Consider the following 21,056-nt stretch of genomic DNA (forward strand, 5'->3'; position numbering starts at 1 on the left):
ATGTATTTTACCACAATTATAAAAAATTAAAGTCCTTTTGATTTGGTTATTCCAACATTTGCAGTAAGAACTTCTAAATACTGTTGCTTTAACTTCATTGAAGCAGTTTTCCTCTATCAAAAGATAAACACTTTACATGTAAAAACAGTATTATAGAATACATGCCTGATGAGTTCTCATATTACCACTCTCTGTTATTTAGGACAAATGTGATTTCTGGAAAGCATTTTCATTTACCCTTTGAAAAAAAATGTATAGTAGTAGGAAGACTACAAAAAGTTCTGTAACAATCAATTTTACAGAATTTTTATTTAAAGATTTATTTTATTATTTGAAAGGCCAAGTGAATAGAGAGACAGACAGAGAGAAAGGAATCTTCCGTCTTCTAGCTCACTCCTTGAATGGCCACAATGGCTGGGGTTGGGCCAGGGCAAGGCCAGGAGTCTGGAACTCCATCCTGGTCTCCCACTTGGGTGGCAGGAGACCAAGTACTTGGACCATCTTTCTCTAGCTTCCCATACGCATTAGCAGGGAACTGGATCAGAAGTAGAGCAGCTGGGACTCAATTTAGTGCCCATATGGGATGCTGGTGTCACAGGCGACAGCTTTACCTGCTACACCATGATGCCAGCCCCACCCAGTTGCTTTTTTCTTTTTTTATTTTTCCACATTTGTGTATCTTTTGCTTGTTACTATTTTCTATTTCTGTCTTAATTGGCATTATTTTTCCCCTTTAAATATTTGCTAGTTGCGCGGGTAAAAGTTTACTATGGGGGCCGGTGCCACGGCTCACTTGGCTAATCCTCCGCCTGCGGCACCAGCACCCTGGGTTCTAGTCCCAGTTGGGGCACTGGTTCTGTCCCGGTTGCTCCTCTTCCAGTCCAGCTCTCTGCTGTGGCCTGGGAAGGCAGTGGAGGATGGCCCAGGTCCTTGGGCCCTGCACCCGCATGGGAGACCAGGAGGAAGCACCTGGCTCCTGGCTTTGGATCAATGCAGTGCACCGGCCGTAGCGGCCATTTGGAGGGTGAACCAACGGCAAAGGAAGACCTTTCTCTCTATCTACTCTGCCTGTCCCAAAAAAAACAAAAAAAAAAAAGATAGATCCCATTGTTATTTTGGTTTCCATTTTTCTCTTTCAGTCAGTCCTCTCTGAAAGTAATTGCCTTTCCTATGGGAAATTTTAATAATGTCTTTGTCCTTGGTTTTCTACAGGTTGGGTAAGATAGGTCTAACTTTTATTTTCTGCCTTTTTTATTGGGTTTATGAGTTTCGTTTTGTCTTTGTTTTCCATGCAGAAGTCAGCAGTGGTTATCTAAAGGAATCTGTCCTTTGGTAATTGCTTTTATTCATTCTTGTGGGGAAGAAGTTGCCACTCTCTGCTCCCAGTGTTGAAAAATTTCTGTTGTGAGGTTTCTATGGAGTTACCTTTAGAGATCTAAGATGTCTTAGAGTTGTATCTCCCAACTGACAGTCATTTGTTCTGGCAAGATTTATAAGATCTTTTAATGGGGCCATTTATCTGAAATGCCTTTATTTTGTGTGAAATTCTTGTAGGTAATAGTAGAGTCTCTTTCAGGAGCAACTCTTTGATGTTTCGCTTCCATCTAAAAGGAGTTTTCTTTAATCAAATCTTATTTTGTTCCTCACCCATCTTCCAGGGCAGCACCCATGTTTTTCATGTAAGATGTCTGGTAAGGACGTGAAGCGCTGTTCTGTTGGTGCCTGCGGGAAATTTTACCATGAAGCCTGTGTCCGTAAATTCCCCACTGCCATCTTTGAATCAAAAGGATTCCGCTGTCCCCAGCACTGCTGCTCTGCCTGCTCTATGGAGAAAGATATCCACAAAGCAAGTAAAGGTAAAACAGAGCTGAAGAAAGGTACTGAGATTTTCTTCAGGACAGTGACAATGAATATGTTAAGTTTAGAATTTATAAACAACATCAGTATTCCACCTCCCCAGCCTCCCGCTTATCTCTAGGTTTAATAGTTCAGCCACAATAGATAGCATGCTAAGTAGAGGTTCAGGGTCGCCTTAAGCCTTCATTTGGGACACCCACATCCCATGTTGGAGTTCCTGGTGAAGTCCTAGCTACTTTGCTTCCAATCCAGCTTCTTGCTAATGTGCCTGGGAAGCAGCAGATGTTGGCCCAACTGTCTGCCACCCTTGTGGGAAAGCCAGATGGAGTTCCTGCTCCTGACTTTAGCTTGACCCAGAGCTGGCTGTTGGAGCCAGTTGGGAAGTGAACCAGCAAATGGAAGAGCTCACACACTCTCATGTTCTGTTTGTGTCTCCCTCTTTCTGTCACTTTGCCTTCCAAATGAGTAAATAAAAAAATCTTTGAAAGAGAAGTCCCTTGGGCAGGTGCCATACAAGATACCGCCATCTCTGCAGCGTCAGAACAGAAGGCTTTTTCTTTGGATGAAGTCTAAGTGATTATTAGGCCTGCTTTTAAGGGCCACATAGGATTGGGATAACAGAGATAAATTAATAAAGAAAAGATTTTTTTTCTGTAACTAGCATCAAATGGGAACCCAGAGCAGCATAGCTCCAAAAGTCTCATTTCCTGTCCTGCTGATCCCTTTGTTGACTTGTCTCTGAACAGGCCGCATGATGAGATGTTTGCGGTGTCCGGTGGCCTATCACTCTGGAGATGCTTGTGTTGCTGCTGGAAGCATATTTGTGTCCTCCTGCGTTCTCATCTGTAGTAATCATTCCAAACGGAGCGGCAGTTCTTCTTCAGCTGTAAATGTAGGCTTTTGTTTCGTTTGTGCCAGAGGTGAGTGTCAGTGCTCTTTTCTTTCTTTTTGAGTTCTTTGGCATGTTTCCCCCTTAAAATAGAGTCTTGGCATTGGAGACCCAGGCCAAATAATGCATTCTCCTAACCAGTGCAGAGTTCTGTTCTGTTATATCCCTGAGTGAGGTGAGCATTTCCACTAACTAGTCCTTTTATATCATTAAGCATCCAAATTACTAGCATATTAATTCTCCCATAAGTTAGGATTAAAATATGCAGTTTTAAAAATAGATTTAGGTAAATTCTTACTGTTTCCTGTTTGGAGCATCAAAAGACTAATGCATTCCCTTCTGCAAACAGGTCTTGTTTTCAAAGTAGGTCCTTCCCATGTCATGTTCTTTAATCCAGAACTTTCAACGGATTGAGATTGCGCATGGAAGGCAAGGCTAGTGCATTTACTTGTCACTGCTCTTTGGTGTATTTTATCTTGCTGTTCCAGCCTCGCCTTGATGAAGGCCTCGCGGCACTCAGCACATGCAGTGGTTGAGTTAAGAGCCAGCAGTTCAGGCTTTCTTATTTTCCAGCCATTGATACTTAACCGTGCCAAGGGATTGATCAACTAAAAGCAATCTGTGTCCCCGCCGGGGTCAGTCAACTTGAATTCATAATTCATACAAAGTAGAACTTCTTTAGTTGGATATGATATGGGGTATCCACCTTTATGTCAGCTGTATTATAATAAAGCTTTTTTTTTTTTGTACTATGTAAGAATTATAGAAACCAACTGATATTCCCAAACACTGTTTTTGGTGTGTTTTTTTTTTTTTTTTTTCCCAATGTAAGTGCTAGGTTTTTTGAACTTCCCTCAGTGTGAAATACTGAAAAGGATTCTAAGGCATACCTATTTGATTATATTTAGACTATATTGAAGATGAAAGTAGTTTTTGTGTTTTTTTTTTTTTTTTTTTTTTGCTGCTTTCTGCTTTTTACTTTTTCCTTTGGGAAACAGTTCTTTTAATTTGGTAAAAGTTCTATAAAAATATGTTAAAAATAGTTGAGGTGGTATGTTAGATCTTACATTGTTCTGCTCTTGCATCTCTTATTTTTAAAAAATGTGACTTAGAGGAGGCAGGCAATAACAGGCTGAATGGTAATCGTACGTCAGGAAGCCAGCTAGGTGCATTGCACACACTGCTTTCTCTGCCGGAGTTCCACAACCTCATGTGGCTGGCTGCCACTGTAATGGGAAGCATTGTGTCTTTCTATACTAGGGCAATTACAGCTGTGTCCTGCCCTGAAACCTGGAGGAGGAGGTTGGAAGTGTTTCGTGCCTCATTGTAACAGGTGCCAGAAAGGATCCCAAAAGGCAGATGATTAATAAAAACTAACACTAGTACTGTTCTCATTTCCCCTTCCCTAAGAAAGTAATGAGGAGGAAATACTGAATTGCCAATTGAGTGCTTAGCTTTAGAGACTTCAGATGAGTGATAACATAGTGTCTTACTGCTTTGCAAACTCTTTCCATTCCACCATTCCTAAGCTCTTAGTTTTACTGGCAGTATATAAGCATATACAACTGAGCCAACATTTTAAATATCAAGTATATAAATATTTGTGTCAGCTTACTTGCATTCTGAATTGAATAGTACCAGTATATTAACTGGTATTTTCTTTTTTCTCTACTTCATTCATTCCCAGTAACTGGGAAAACTTTGAAACAGATATTTTCACTTTAAAACTGCCAGAGAGTGGTCCACTGATAGAAACTAGCCACTCTATTAATTGTAATTTATAAGTCTTGATTAAAAATTGAGAGAAATGTAAATGGAGGTGGGGGGAATCCTGGTTTAACAACAGAATCTGCATTTACCTCTTGTCAGTTTGGCAATTCTGAATTTAGGTAACTGTATATAAATGCCTATTTAAACAAGATTATTTAATTCTCAAATACAAGTATTTACAGAGGCTTCCTTTTTAAAAAGAGGCCTAACTACAATAAGTCCATACACAAAAGAGGGGCACTTGAGTCATTTATGTTTTGGTTATTAGGAAATTTAGCTTGTTTTGTTTGTTTCTTGCCTCATTCAGTATTTTTCTGCTGCACAGGTTTTTCTTAGTTCTTGGTTATTGGCTTTTTAAAATCTTTATGTGCATTCTTACAGACAGAGGTGTCTAGAAATCGTTTTTAGAAATGTTTTGAGATTTGGAGGAACATAGCCTATCCCCCAGGGAAGTGTGTATTCTTGAGCTTTTCCCTCATCTAGGGCAGGGGTTGGGAACATTTTTTCTGCCAAGGACCATTTGGATATTTATCACATCATTCTCGGGCCATACAAAATGATCAGCTTAAAAATTAGCCTGCTAGAGATGTATTGAATTTTGAGTCCCACCTAAAGTTGCCTTGGCAGAGCCAGACCAAGGGAATTTTTGTGGGCCTTATACAGCCCTCAGGCTCTGATCTAGAGGGTGGTGTAAAATAAAAGTTATTTAACATTCTTTGCCTTGCTTTGTAATAGGACTTTAAAATGGAGAAGTTGGGTTAGGGTTTTCTTTTCATTTTAACATACTACTAGCAATTTACTTTGCATATTGAGTAAGTCAAACTCTATTAGCCAGTATTTGAGTGAATTTCACAGTGGGAGGTAGCAGTGATGTCCCAAGTAGTTGAGTTCCTGCTGCCTACATGGAGACCTGGGTTGTGTCCTGAGACTTCAGGGTTGTGGGCATTTGGAGAATGGACCAGCAGGTGAGAGTATGCGTGGTCTCTCTGCCTCAAAACTAAACTTAAAAAAAAATTTTTTTAAAGAAATCCATTTCGACATTCCACAATTGCATTAGAATGGTCTTATTACGAGTTAATTCCATTCTGTCATCTGGACCCAGGGTATTTCTCAATTCCATGTCAGTGTAGGGTCACATCAAATAAAGACAACACTGAAAAAGTAAATGGTAACCCTTTGAAAACAAAACTGTTCCCCCCCCCCCACACACACACACAAAATAGTCTCCAAATGAAGCTGCTGTTGTGATTTATGGTGCAAAGTCCTAGGTTTTAAAAAACTGAACAGTTAGCTGGCGCCGTGGCTTAACAGGCTAATCCTCCGCCTTGCGGCGCCGGCACACCGGGTTCTAGTTCCAGTTGGGGCGCCAGATTCTATCCCGGTTACCCCTCTTCCAGGCCAGCTCTCTGCTGTGGCCCGGGAAGGCAGTGGAGGATGGCCCAAGTCCTTGGGCCCTGCACCCACATGGGAGACCAGGAGAAGCACCTGGCTCCTGGCTTTGGATCAGCGTGATGAGCCGGCCGCGGTGGCCATTGGAGGGTGAACCAACGGCAAAGGAAGACCTTTCTCTCTGTCTCTCTCTCTCACTATCCACTCTGCCTATCAAAAAAAAAAAAAAAAGAAAAAAAAACCTGAACAGTTACCAAGACAGAGAAATTTTCCCTGGTCTCCCAGTTCCCTGGGTTTAGATGTTGTTAGAGCTGTATGTTGACCTGATCTGGGAGAAGGGGGAGGGCACGAGGGGGTGTGTATTCACAGGTGAACCATAGTAGATCTTGTGTTTTCCTCCAATTAGGGGAGCTGTGTTTGGTAAGCGAAAGTTGGTAATCATTTTATAGCATGACAGGGAAAATTTAAATGGTTTGCATGACTTCAGTAAAGTTCAGAAAGTTATAATTCCTTTAAAATCGTGTACCATGTTGATAGGGAAGAGTTTCATTGTCTGGCATAAAAAGCTAGAATTTATTGAAGTGTTTCTCAGGATATGAGTGGGGAAAAGGAGAGACTCAGTTCTGCCTCTGTGTGCTGCTTGGTTTACTGAAGGTAGATGAGGGCTCAGGGTCTATGATGTTATGTAAATGATCCTTATTTCTAGCTAATAAGGGATGTCATTGTGTCCTTTGGTTTGTCATCCTAGGCCTTTTCAATACTAAGGAACGCAGCTTTGTTTTCCTTAGGGGTTTTCATTCTGACTGCAAATGCCATTTACATCTTCAAATTTGGAGTGTGTTTTTCAAAAGAAGAGAGGTTTGTCTAGAGAAGGCACTGAATAGCTCAGACTCCTTCACCAACTGTAGAAAGTGTTTCCACCAGATCCTTCTTTCTCTTCAGATTCTCTTGTGTCCTCCCCAGCTTTGAAGTACAGCCACATAATAGGTGTTGGTTAATTTTTCCTCATGGAATCATGGGTAGTTTCATTGCAGCTCATCTCTTTCTGTTTGTTTCGTATAGGGCTGATAGTTCAGGACCATTCAGACCCCATGTTCAGTTCATATGCCTATAAGTCCCACTACCTACTGAATGAATCAAATCGTGCTGAGTTGATGAAATTACCTATGATTCCTTCTTCGTCAGCTTCCAAAAAGAAATGTGAGAAAGGTAATAATCAAAATAGTTTATCTCTTTTATTTTTGCATTTCCTTTTTTTTTTTCTCTTTCAATGAAGGGGGGAAGTGTATGCCTGTCAAGCACCATCTGTTGCTTTTGGTAAACTCTGCCTTGTTGGTTGTGACTGTCTTCATATGGCTGCAAAATTATTTTTAAAAGGGCTTAAAATAATTCCATTATTACAAATTTTTACTTAATTCTTCTTGAATAAATTTTCACACATTCTTCCTATGTAATTTATTAAAACAGAAAGACTAGGATATTGTTCACTATAGCAGAATATTCTAAGACTTTCTCTTTTGCCTGATACAGACTGTGGTTCGTGTTAGAAAAGAATAGATACAGTATAAGTTGTTACTTTCAAGTAAAAATAAGATAGATTTTTAAAAGAAGGAACTGAAGGTACTAATTCTTAAGAGTTTGATTTTAGAATTCTCTCATTTTGTTTTGCCAAGATGCCATGAAAACTATTTGCCCCCCTTTTAGGAGACATTGGTGGGAAACTGGGGTAGAGGGATCCCCCCCCCCAAATACTAGATGTTGGAAGGCAGCTGATGGATAACTTATCCTTAGGAAACCAAGAGCTGAATACATATTTATAATCTCCCTATTAATTTAATTTATGGAAGAAAATTTTATCTTGTGTTTAGCTTTCTACAACCTACTTGTAGTAAAGGAAAAAGTTATTTAACAGTGTTACATTATTTTGGAAAGTGAGGCCTTTTCCTGTGTAAATTCCCATTATGATTATCTGGGGGCCAGGTTCAGGATCTTAAAGAAAAATCCCTTCACATCTAGTATACCATATATAGATATATATGTGTGTGTGTATATGTATGTATACATACTAGGTATATTTGAAATGATCCTTTTTTTTTTTTCACTCTTTGTGTTGCCTGTTTGATATATCTTTGCTTTTTGTCAGACATCTAAAGTGGCAACTCCTGTCTAAAAGAAAGTATAAATAAGCAAGTTGATTAAAACCCATTCGAAGTATTGGAGAGAATATTGGCTGTTTTGTGTGTATGTCTGTTTCCCATTGGAATGAGATTATGTCACTTTATTGGTGATACTGCTTACTTCCAAAACGGAGATGAACCTAGGTCTACTTACTTCACAGTGCAATATATATAATTAGTCTACTTGAGGTATTTTAGGGAATATTTTTATGCTGGCACCTTTGTGAGATTAGATTAATGACTGCTTACTTTATTTTCGGTATTCATGATTAACCTTGACATGAATTGAAATTATTTTGAGCCCTCTGTTTGCTTAGCTTGAACCATATCTTCCTCCTCTTGCATCCTAAAGCAGTTTTCTTGCATAGCACCAAGGTGGATCATTTTTATTTTAATTTTTTTTTCTATTTCCCTTGTGTATTTTTAACATCTTTATCATAATGATTTTTCACCGATGATTCTGGCTCTGTATTTCCTCTGAAATAAGACTTAAAATCAAGGACTAATCTATAACATTCAGTTTCGAGACGGCCCACCTGACCTCCACGTCAGGGCTTGTAATCACGTGTGTTCAAAAGCTATTTGCAGAGAGTCATTCCTTTTCCATGGAAAATGAATAACTGTTTGAATTTAAGTCCACAGAATTTTCTATCTAGGCTTAGGGCACACAGGCAGCTAATCTCGAGATTGGAGAATTGACCCAGTGAATCCATATTGAGATCTGCAGCCAAAGGAAAAAATTCTGATGATTGACGTTAAGCTTTTAAGCAGAGGAAATATAGTAATTTAATTCATCGCTGGATGTGTGTGGGTTTTCTTTTTGTTTTTATGTTAATCAGTTAGAAGTTTGAAAGTCTCCAAGGGGGCATGATTTTCTGGAAAACTGATAGCAAACCCTCCAAAGTTTGGAGCTGCGATTTGATAAAGTTGTAAACAGAGCTCTTAACTGTTTGCTGTGAGACACTAAAACTCAGTACACTCATGGGTGATAGACCTGATTTTCCAATGGTTTTTTACACGAAATGCCTTTAAAATGTTTCATCTCAAGTGGTTAATGATCTTTGTCAGTTTTTGAAATGTGCATCAGAAATATCCTCATCCCCCTCACCAGATCTGTTTATTTCTTTGTATTTGAAAATACTATTTTGTTTGTCACACCTCTTTTGGTCTCAGTCAAAAGCCATTTTGTGCTTTTAAAAGAAGAAGGTTTGCTAGGAACGTGGAGGGTGCTCCTTGAGCAGGAGCTGAGTCTACACTGAGCTTACTGAGCTTTGTGCTATAAAGCAGTGGTTCCCAGTGTGAAGTCAAAATGATCTCGGGTACACAAAGTTTTGTACTATTTCAGGAAATTAACAGAATAAGACTGCATAGGTTTGGCTATGATTTTTAACAACTTAAGATGATGACTCTAGTTTTGTTATTGACCAGAATCTCCAACAGTTACATATTTTTGGTTAATAAAAATAGAAATTGTTACTTTTTAAATGCAGATTATTGTGGTTGCTAAAATATTTGAAAACATGTGGGTACTTGAGCAAGGGAAAACTGATCCTTGATGATGGAAAAGTTACAAACCACTGCTGTATAGCCTGTTTGACTTCCTTAATTTTCACTGAAAAGGGAATGATTATGCAATCACTGATTTGAGAATCTTCATTCCTTTTGCTTTATTATATTATTTTATGGAAAGATAAAAGTACTGATCAACCCATTGGCTGTTTCCCTGTTTTCTTTCTTGCTAATTTTATCATAAAGGGATTTAGTTAACTATGGCATTGGATTAAAATACAAAGAACTGTCGCTTGTCTGCTTTGCTTGGAAGAAGAAAGGTTGCTACTCACGTCTTTGAAGAGCCCACCCTCAGGCTCCTGATTCTAAAGATTGTGTGCAGCTATTTTGTCCTATGTTGAGAGTCTGCATTGCTTGCTAGACTGATGCTGCAAAAGCTCACATTTTGGAGGAGCAGAGAATAGTAGTGTTTTTGATACCACTGAAGAGCTCTTGAGTTCTGGCCACTGAAGCCCTGAAAAAGAATTGATATGTTCCTTCGCTTTCTATTTTAATCCATCTCTCTAGATGTGACTCAATCCCTTTGTTATTTTCCCCAATTTGAATCAGATTCAGTGTGCTTGTAAGATAACATTCTCCTTTTCCTTTCTTTGTCTCTCTCTCCTCTGCTGTCAGTTATTAAGACTGTTTATTTGTTTCAAGGTGGAAGACTGCTCTGCTGTGAGTCGTGCCCAGCGTCCTTCCACCCGGAGTGCCTGAGCATAGACATGCCAGAAGGCTGCTGGAATTGTAATGACTGTAAAGCTGGCAAGAAACTACATTACAAGCAAATTGTTTGGGTCAAATTGGGAAACTACAGGCAAGTTTTTCAAAGGCATAGAGGAAGTATTCAGTCATGATTCAGTCTAAGTTCAGAATCTGGATACAGGGTGGCCAGAAGATGGGCGGAACAGCACAGACCTGCCTTCTTGAAAAAGGAAGAGAAAGGAAATATGTTTGACTCTGCGTTTTTAGGGGGCTGGGAAAGTGATATCATGGTTAATTTTTCTTTTTCATTGATTGACTTGTTTTTGAGCACTGAAAGTTGTTCTTCCCAAATAGCCTATTACTAGCTTTTGGAATTAAAAGTCATGTGGACAGTGGAGGAAATGTTTTCTTCGTATCTTAATTAGGCTTCTATTGATTTCTAATTTCTAATAAGATCAAGTTTGGCCAGAATAGCTTTCCTTACCCTAAATCTGGCCTATTTTGTTGTAGTTAAAAGCAGTAAACTGTGTGGAGAGAGAGAAAGCTTTCTTAGAATTTAAAGAGAGAGATTATTCCATTAAGAGCTTTTAGTTCTTAGGGGAACGAAGTAAGCAGTATGTGTGATTGCCATTATTTTAATAAAACTTTCTCCTTTAAAGCTTTAACAAACCTTTACCAAATAGGAATGTTGATATATTTATAAAAGGGCATGTATTTATCATTTTTCTAAGAAAAAAGATACTAGTCAAGATAACACAAAAGACATGGATGTTTGTTTAGCCTTGAGGTTACACAGTCCATGCCCCACTTCAGAATACCTGAGTTAGACCCCTGGCTGTGGGTGCTGAGTCAGCAGACGCTGGGAGGCTCTGCTCACATGAGGGACTTGGATGAAGCTCCTGGCCCAGCCCTAGCATTACAGGCATCTGGGGGCTCTTTCTACTCGTGTCTCTCCCTGGATGTCTGGCTGGCTCTCTCTGCCTCTCAGTTTTGTTTTTTTAAAGATTTATTTATTTATTTATCTATTTGAAAGCATAACAGGGAGAGGGAGAGACACGAGAGAACTTCCATCTCCTGGTTCCACCTCCCAGATGGCTGCAGCGGCTGGGGTTGGGTCAGGCTGAAGTCAGGAGCCAGGAGCTTCGTCCAGGTCTCCCACATGGATGTCAAGGACATGTCCATTTCTTAGAATACCCTGAAGCCAGTGAAAAGGCAGGTTTGTTGTAGTAACATGGGAAGATCTCCATAATACACAGTTGAGTTCAAAAAGCATCTTAATATATAGTACGTATCTGTATTTTTAAAAATAATAGTTCCATTTACAATATGTTTTTAATACCTGGAAAGGAATATATATAATGTTCATGGTGTCAGGGATAAAGTCATACAGGGAAGCATTTTCACTTTTCTATTACACATTTCTCCATTGTTTTCATTTTTTAAAAAAAATTTACTTACAATTGATATAATTGTATGCATCTCGGGTACAGTGTGATGTTTTGATATGTTGTAATGTTTAATTTAAGCATGTACTGTGTTCATCATTTTAAAAAATGTATACCTGCCCGGGGCAAGGAAGGCTACACAATTCAGTTGTGTAAAAGAATTATCTAAACTAGTGTAAAAAGCCTTCACACATTCCAAAAAACTTCAGGGTATTTTTAAAAATTATGAATATGAAAATATCTTTGACTAGATTTAATTTTAACACTTAACTACTTTTTTTCTTATTTATTTATTTATTTGAAAGGCAGAGATACGCGCCGGGGGCAGAAACAGAGAGGGAGATCTTCCATCTGCTGGTTCATTCCCCAAATAGCTGCAATGGCAGGAGCTGGGCTGATCCAAAGCCAGGAGCTTCTTCTGGATCTCCCACGTGGGTTCAGGGACCCAAGGACTTGGGCCATCTTCTGCTGCTTTCTCAGGCCCATTAGGAGGGAAGTGGATCAGAAATGGAGCAGCCAGTACTCAAACCAGTGCCCACATGGGATGCCAGCACCACAGGCGGTGGCTTTACCCAGTATACCATAATGCTGGCCCCAGTTACCTCTTAAAAAAGCCAAATCAATGTTCCAGTGCAGTTCATAGCTCAGCGAAATTTTTTATCTTGTGTTTTACAAAGACTTCCATCCATGAATTAATTCTTTTTTTTGAAAGGCATGTGATAGAGGGAAAGACAGAGAAGAAGAGATCTTCCATCCACTGGTTTATTCCCCAAACAACCAGAACACTGGGGCTGGGCCAGGTGGAAGCCAGAACCTAGGAGTTTCATCTGAGTCTTCCATGTGGGTGCAGGGGCCCAAGCACTTGGGCCATCTCCCACTGTTTTCCCAGGCACATTAGCAGGGAGCTGGACTGTAAGTGGAGCAGCTGGGACTTGAACCAGCCCTCCAGTATGGGATGCTGATATCATAAGTAACAGTTTAACTTGCTGCACCTCAGTGTCAGCCCCTGAACTAATTCTTAGTATGTTTCTTTCCAGTGAGGCCCATCGGGCCACTTGATACCGTTTGTTTTCTGTAACTAGTAACTCGGTGTGTGGCTTCCTGGGGTGAAGTGTAAGGATCCAGAACAATCCCTAGCAGAAGCATGCCTCTTCATAACTGACCCTTGTGGCTGCAGTCATTGAGTGCATATTTAGCTTCCTGAGAATAGTTTTGAAACAAATAAACAATTCCTAGCTTGTCTTGAGGGTAAGCCAAATATCAATCACATAAAATACAGTGGTTTTTGTTTCCTTTTGATAAAGCATGGATTCTTGCCCAGGCTGTTAATTCTTGGATTGACAGCACGAGACCTTTCAGATTCACGTTCTGCAGCATAAATCTGGGAGTGCAGCCATGTCATCATTTATCTTCTAAATGATGAAATTATAGTCTTATTAGGCGTATGTAGAACAAGAGCCTGGAAAGCTTATGGACAAGCATATCGGCTGTTCTCTGCTGTTGGTTGGTTTTACGTCTGTTCCTACAGGGACCCACAGGAGGCTCACTGACGTTGGCCATGTTCTCTAACCCTCGGCTTCACCCTTCGATTCCTGATGTACAATTGCTAGAAACTGTCCCATGTGCCCCACAGATGGTTTCCTTTCGTGACGGCTGTAGTAGTCATCATAGACACTGGAATACTTAAAATTCCATCCTGCCCCCATTCCTTATTTGTGATGATCTAAGACAAATTAGGTTCCTCTGCAATACAAACTGATAGAACACCTAGTACATTTGACCAAGAGGTATGTACCCTGGTTGATTAGAGATTCAGAAAATGCTGATTTGAATGGATAGCATCCGTTGATTCTCAACTGATTTCTTTAACTACCAGGAACATACTTGCATACCTTGAAAGATAGATAATCTTGGTGTTAAGTGTCAAGTTTGGTGGAAAACATGACTTTCCCAGGATCAAAACTGGGTTTGGAATGGCATAGGTAATACTCCAATTTTTGAGTTGGGTAGTAGTATTTATCATTATACTTAATTTTCATGATATATTTATTTTACAAGTATCAAATATTTTTAAAGAAACTAGATCAGTTTAAAGCCTACTTTGTTGAGTCTCTACTCCCTATTTTGTCCATTAATATGTTAAGTAGTAAATTGTATGTATCTAGTTTGGGTGCATTTAAGCTAAGGTATTTTGTGTTTTTAAAGTCTCAGTGACAGTTGCTCATTGCAAAATCCATTCTTTTCCTCCTGCTGGTCTTGTAAATGATGGGATTTTTCCTCTTCCTCTAAACCTGCTTTTGTTTTCAGATGGTGGCCAGCAGAGATCTGCAACCCCAGGTCTGTGCCACTGAACATCCAGGGCCTTAAGCATGACTTGGGGGACTTCCCTGTGTTCTTCTTTGGTTCCCATGACTACTACTGGGTGCACCAGGGCAGAGTGTTCCCTTACGTTGAAGGAGACAAAAGCTTTGCTGAGGGACAGACTAGTATCAACAAGACCTTCAAAAAAGGTACGTTGGCTGTCAGTTTCAGGCTCAAAGCTGAGACTGCACGGTTCGTTTCTCAGCATCTCCTGGCTTGCCTGTGACCTGTTTCTGGGGTTAGAGACTCTTCACCACAAGTTTGGATCCTGCAGCCGTAAACTTCCAGTCACCTTAGAACTAGGTGTGAGGTCCGTTCCAGCGCGCTGGAATGTGGAAGGAGTTGCGTCAGTGATCTTTGTAGTCAGAGAGGCTTCCGGGAATAGTCTTCTTAATTGAGTTCCCGTGCCACAGCGGAGCGGTACAACTTCCCATGAAAAGCCTCGCAAATGCTTTTGCAGTGAGTTGCCAGGAAGTTTGGCTTTGCAAGAGCAAGATGAACTCCAGTCTGTCTAGTGCAAGGTGAGACCGTGGAGGTCTCTGGTGGCTGAGGCAGCGGCAACACGGACCAGTGGTCAGAGGGTGAGGGTCTGTGTCCTTGGAGCCCTGTCATACTTGGAAATGGTCATTTCTGGAACAGAATTCAAAAGCTCGGGTCGGATGCAGAGCACCACCCTGACAGTTTCTGTTTCTATTTGGTATTTATATACTCTGTTTGGTCTTGTTGGCAGCACTGGAAGAAGCTGCAAAACGTTTCCAAGAATTGAAAGCACAGAGAGAAAGTAAAGAAGCACTAGAGATTGAAAAAAATTCAAGAAAACCTCCTCCTTACAAACACATCAAAGTGAGTCTTCTGTGAAAATGTTTGTGCTCCATAGACTGCATGAGATGTGCTCCTTCCTTGGTAGTTACTTGGTAGTTCCAAGCTTTGACTTAGAAAACGTTTGCTGGTTGTCACCCAGATCTTATAAAACAGGCCGAGCTTTTGTTGGCAGCATCGTGGATAGCATGGGTGCTGTGCCGTGAGGGCTGGGTCTCTGCCGGCCTTCGGGCCTGGGAGCAGAACGTGTTCTTGTTCTGCCGGGTTATTCTGCAGTGAGAGGACACGGGGCGCCCTCAGGCCAGCGCAGTTTCCTGTTTATCACCTAGTGGGAGCAGAGAGGCAAAGGGTGAACAGTGAGAATTCACATCAGGCTTTGATGTGTCTGTCAGCTGAGGAGAGTTATTACTCTTATTCGAGGGGAAACTAAGGCATGGAGGCTTTCCCAAAGCCACACCACAAGGCAGTAGCAGAGACAGGAAAAGCATGGATGTGTCCCGTGTTCGTGAACAAACTGCTAATAGATCACTCACCTCTGCCTGCCTCCCTCATTTATGCCCTTGTCTGCTAGGCCAACAAAGTCATCGGCAAGGTGCAGATCCAAGTTGCTGACCTGTCGGAGATCCCCCGCTGTAATTGCAAGCCCGCTGATGAGAACCCTTGCGGCTTGGAGTCCCAGTGCCTCAACAGGATGCTGCAGTATGAGTGCCACCCGCAGGTGTGCCCAGCCGGAGAGCGTTGTCAGAACCAGTGCTTCACGAAGAGGCTGTACCCCGACGCAGAGATTATCAAGACAGAGCGCAGAGGCTGGGGCCTCAGGACCAAAAGGAGCATTAAGAAGGTAGCACGGGTGGGGACAGTGTGGGATGGGGTCCACCAGAGCGTGGCCTTCTCAGGGCTGCTTCCCATAGGGTGTAATTGTAGGGCAGGAATAGAAAGGGATTTATGGCTTTTGAGACTTTCCCTGTTGAGAGTTTGCCACTTCTTGAGCAAAGAAGTCATAGGAATAGGAGAGTAATCAAACAGACCTGATGAAGGGCTTCCTATGATCATTCATAAAAAGGAGAAGGGTCTTTGGTAATTTTCTCTTTGAAATCTTTGCTTTTTACTTTTTTAAGCAAAATGATTTAGAGGTATTAATGAAAGCAAAGTAGTCAAGTGAAGAAATGTACTCCCAGGGGTGGATACTGTGTCGCAAAGGGTTAAGCCAGCACTTGGGATGCCTGCATTCCATATGGGAATGCCTGGTTCCAGTCCAGACTACTCTGCTTCCTGATCCAGCGTCCTGCCGATGTGCCTGGGAGGCAGCAGTGGTGGCTCAAGTAACTGGGTCCCTGCCACCCACGTGGGAAACCCTAATTGAGTTCCAGGCTCCCGGCTTCTGCCTCTCCCAGCCCCAGCTCTTGAGGACACTTGGGGAGCACAGCAGATAGATGATAGCCGCCTTTCCCACGTGGTCTCTCTCTCTCTTTGGTTCTCTTTCTCTGCTTCTCAAATAAACAAACATTTAAGGAGTGTACTTGGGGGCTGACATAGTGAGTTAAGCTGCTCCCTGCAGTGCCAGCATCCTATGTGGGTGCTGGTCCAAGTCCTAGCTGCACCACTTCTGTTCCAGTTTCCTGCTAATGCACCTGGAAAAGCAGCAGAGGGTGGCCCCAGTCCTTGGGCCCTTGCACCTACACGGGAGACCCAGAAGAAGCTCCTGGTTGCTGGCTTCGGCCTGACCCAGCCCCAGCCATTGCAGCCATTTGGGGAGTGAACCAGCTAATGGAGGACATTTCTCTGTCTTTCTCCTCACTCATCCCCTCTGACTCTGCCTTTCAAAGAAATAAAATAAATCTTTAAAAAAATAAAAAAGAATGTACTTGGATACAAATTAACAAACCAAAAGATTTTGCTCCAGCATCAGAATCCATCAGCCATGAAACCATAGCCAAGTCTCTTCCGTTTCCTCATCTCTAAAATGGGCATGCACTAATAGTGACAATCCTTGCCCTACTTAATTACAGGCTGCTGCAAGTCTCAGATTATGCAAAAGCATAATATCAATATGCAAAAGCAATTGGAAAAAGTATGCTTCAAGAGAATTTTTTTTAGATTTATTTTATATTTATTTGAAAGGCAGAGTTATAGAGAGAGGAGGGGGGAGAGAGAGAAAGAGAGAGAGAGAGAGATTTTCTATCCACTAGTTCACTCTCCAATTGGCCTCAACAGCCAGGACTGGGCCAAGCCAAAGCCAGAAGCCCAGAGCTTCTTTCAGGTCTCCCATGGGGGTGCAGGGGCCCAAGGACGTGAACCATCTTCTGCTGCTTTCCCAGGCACATTAGCAGGGAGCTGGAACTGGGGCAGCCAGGTCTCGGACTGGCACCCATTTGAGATGCTGGCATTGCAGGCAGAAGCTTAATCTGCTACGCCACAATACCGGCCCCAAGAGAATTTCTCAAACCATTCTTTTTGCTTAACATAAGAAATGCATTCCCATTGTAGAAAAAAACTTTAATGCAAAAAAGTTAGAAGAAAAATGAAAATGTCCAGTAAATCCTCCTTTTCAGTGTCTCTCCAAGTTTAGAATGCCTCTAATCTGCTGTGGTCCTTGTTAAAAGTGTTTTTGCTGAATTAGATTATCTGGCACAGCTGTGGAATAACCTCTGTTTATTTATTTATTTATTTACTTTTCTGTTTATTTACTTAAAAGGCAGAGTTAGAGAGGGGGGAGAAACAGAGCAAGTTCTTCTATCCATTAGTTTACTCCCCAGTGGCCACAACAGTTGGGGCCAGGCCAAAGCCAGGAGCCTAGAACTGCATCCAGGTCTCCCACATAGGGGCAGGAGCCCAAGCACTTGGGCTGTCTTCTGCTGCCTTCCCAGGCCATCAGCAGAGAGGAGGATCAAAAGTGGAGCAATTGAGACTCAAACTGGCCCTCATATGGGATGCTGGCGTTGCAGGTAGAAGCTTAACCTGCCTCAACTCCAAACCCTAATAACCTGTATTTTTTTAAATGAAAGACTTATCTTACTGATTTTACAGGCAGAGTTAGAAACAGAGACAGAGATCTTCTGTCCACTGGTTCACTCCCCAGATGGCCTCAATGGCTGGGTCTGGGCCAGGTTAAAGCCAGGAACCAAGTGCTTCATCCAGGTCTCCATCATGAGTAGCAGGGACCCAGATACTTGGACTGTCTTCTGCTGCTTTCCCGGGGCATTCTTAGGGAGTTGAATTGGAAGTGGATCAACTGGGACTTCAACTGGTGCCCATATGGGATGCGGGCATTGCAGGCAGTGGGCTAACCCACCTCGCCACAACACTGACCCCTAACCTGTATTTTAAAACAGGTCCCCTCCCCAACCCCACAGCCCCATGCTTCCTTGCCTAGGGCCACCTGCTCTATAAAACTTGGAGGTGCACTCACTGGAAGAAGGTGGAGGTAGTGGGAATTTAAACTATTGTTGACATTTTTCCATCTTTAAAAAAAAAAATCACTTTTGTAATTAAAGAAAAAAAAAAAATCTAGTGCAGGAACATCAAACAATACCAAAAAAGTTAGTAGAGTGAAACTCCTCCTTCATCCCTTCAGTTCCTGTTCTCCTTGGCCTTTTAGAATTTTTCTCTGCAATTAAAAACACAAATACACGTCCCTGCACTCTGCAGTTTTAGGTGTTGTTAAACAAATGCTACCACACATACACTTTCTTTCCATCTAAACAAGATGTCATAAGTACATTTCTGTGACAGTATGTATGGAGATCTCATTCTTTTTGACAGTTTCACTATAGTCCACAGTAAAATGAACATAATTTATTTACCCGTTCTCATGAGGGGTGTGTGTGTGTGTGTGTGTGTGTGTAATGAACATTCTTCATTGTCTGCCAGTTTGCTTAGTTTGAAATTCATTCATTCAGTACACATTTGTTAAGCTGCTTCTATGTGCCTGGAACTATTCTAGGCACTTAAAAAATAATAATGAGCAAGACAGGTAAATTCTTACTTGTATATCTGCTAGAGGAGAAAGACGATAAACAGAATTTTGAGTCCTGCTGAATGCTACAAAGGAGAAGACACCTGTGAAAGGCGGTGACAGGGCTCGCTGTGTAAGTGATTGGTCAAGGAAGGCCTGAGGCAGTGACCTGAATGTGTACAGTGGAAAGCTTGCAGATCTGTAAGGGAGAGGAGCCTTCCAGAAGGAAGGAAGAGCAAGTACAAGCGCTTCTGCATGCTCCAGGGACAGCGAGGAAGCCCCCTGGAGAAGAGTGACACAGAGGGGCTGGGTAGGAAAGGAGGTGAGAAGGGTAGCAAGGCCTAGATTGTGTGTAGCATATGGGCCATGGGATGGGAAACTACTGGAGCATTTTAGTGGGCAGTGATGGGATCTCACTTGATGTATTTGTCAGCTGCTGGTGCCTGACAATATTGTCACACAGGTGGCAGCTGGAAACATAATGCACATTTTTATTGTCCCACAGTTTATATGATCAGGAATCCGGGTCTCCTACTTAGGGTCTCGCAGATTGCAGTCAAGGTGTGCACCAGGGCTGGGTCCGCATCTTCTGACTCACTGGGAAGGATCCGCTTCCCTGGTGGCATGGTTGGCGGCAGCGCTCTGCCTTGTAGCTGTAGGTCTGAGAGCTTCAGTTGTTGTGGGCTGTGTTTGTTCTTGCTGTTCGTCAGCTTCTAGAGGCTGCCTGCAGTTCCTTGCCTCAAGGGGTTTCCAACATTGCTGCTTGCTTCCAGCCAGCAGGGGGGAATCACTCCAGCAAGACAGATACATAGAGTTTTATGTGTCACACATCCCATCACCTTTGCCGTGTTCTGTTGGTTAGAGGCCTCACACATTCAGCGAGAGGGGATCAGTTACACAATGGCATTAACAGCAGAGTTTGTCTGCCGTGCCTGGGTTTCAGGAGAGTGTGTGGTGTGCCCATTGTAGTAGGGAGAATTTAGAAGAAGGGGAAACTGATACAAAGGAGACAGCTGGAGTGGCCCTGGATTGTAGGTAAATAGGAGAGAAGAGGCTGAACTTAGATAGAACAAGAGGTTGGCACTGTGGCTAAGCCTCTGCCTGCAGCACTGACACGCCGTATAGGTGCTTGGTCATGTCCTGGCTGCTCTTCTGAGCCAGCTCCCTGCTTATAGCCTGGGAAATCAATGGAAGATGGCCCCTGAACTTGCGTGGGAGATCTGTAATAAGTTCCTGGCTCCTGCTTTGGATTGGCCCAGCTCTGGCTATTGCAGCCATTTGGGGAGTGAACTAACCGATGAAAGACCTTTCTCTCTGTCTCGCCCCCTTTCTGTCTGTAGCTCTACCTCTCAAATTTAAAGAAAAATGGGATTTACTGTTGCATTGGTTATGTGGATTGGGGTCAAATGTCCACAACACTTAAAATGTTATATAATGCAAAAAGTGTGATATTAATGCTGTACATATCACACATACTTTTAAAAAATTAATTAATTTATTTATTCATTTGAAAGAGTTACAGAGAGTGGGGCAGACTGAGAGAGGGATCTTCCATCCACTGTTTGACTCCCCAGATGCCCACAATGGCCGGGTCTGAACCAGGCCAAAGCCAGGAGCCAGGAACAACTTCTGGTTTTCCCACATAGATGCAGGGCCCATGTACTTGGGCTGTCTTCTGCTTTTCCCAGGGATCCAGATCGGAGGTGGAGCAGCCAAAACACAACTGGCGCCCATATGGGATGCCAACATCGCAGGTGGTGGCTTAACCTGTTAAGCCACACGCCAGCCTCACACATACATTTTTTTTGTGTTGGGTGTTTATGGAGCCATCTGAAATCTATCCAGTTTAATATTATAACACCTTTAAATAGTAGTCACACTGATTCTAAAATGTATTCTAAAGTATAATTTACCAAGTTAGTAATATCAAGAGAAAAGAAAATGCAGTCTGGATTTTTTTTTTTTTTTTTCGTCATTGGAAAGCATACTCATAAGGACAAGAAGGATTCTTGGTTCATTTACGGGAAGGAGGCCAAAATGGGATTGAGTGACCATGGTCAGTCACTTATTTTCACACACACCAGATTCCTGAAGAAAACAGAGATTTCTGTTGGGAAGTGGGTTCTTTTGAGAAATAT

The 21,056-nt window shown here is 42.0% G+C and overlaps 1 protein-coding gene across 3 annotated transcripts in view; it reads left to right on the forward strand.

Moving 5' to 3' along the window:
- Nucleotides 1–21,056, forward strand: part of NSD3 (nuclear receptor binding SET domain protein 3) — a 121,114-nt gene that overhangs the window by 88,745 nt on the left and 11,313 nt on the right. For 2 of the 3 annotated variants that reach the window (XM_062213435.1, XM_062213436.1), the window contains exons 13-19: nucleotides 1,659–1,856; nucleotides 2,604–2,777; nucleotides 6,968–7,114; nucleotides 10,294–10,450; nucleotides 14,091–14,293; nucleotides 14,875–14,987; nucleotides 15,535–15,804. In XM_062213435.1, the coding sequence (XP_062069419.1) occupies nucleotides 1,659–1,856; nucleotides 2,604–2,777; nucleotides 6,968–7,114; nucleotides 10,294–10,450; nucleotides 14,091–14,293; nucleotides 14,875–14,987; nucleotides 15,535–15,804 (1,262 nt within the window). The remainder of the gene's footprint in view (nucleotides 1–1,658; nucleotides 1,857–2,603; nucleotides 2,778–6,967; nucleotides 7,115–10,293; nucleotides 10,451–14,090; nucleotides 14,294–14,874; nucleotides 14,988–15,534; nucleotides 15,805–21,056) is intronic. The other variant, XM_062213438.1, reaches the window with a different exon arrangement.

Source organism: Lepus europaeus, chromosome 16 (genome assembly GCF_033115175.1).
Source record: "Lepus europaeus isolate LE1 chromosome 16, mLepTim1.pri, whole genome shotgun sequence".
Taxonomy (NCBI): domain Eukaryota; kingdom Metazoa; phylum Chordata; class Mammalia; order Lagomorpha; family Leporidae; genus Lepus; species Lepus europaeus.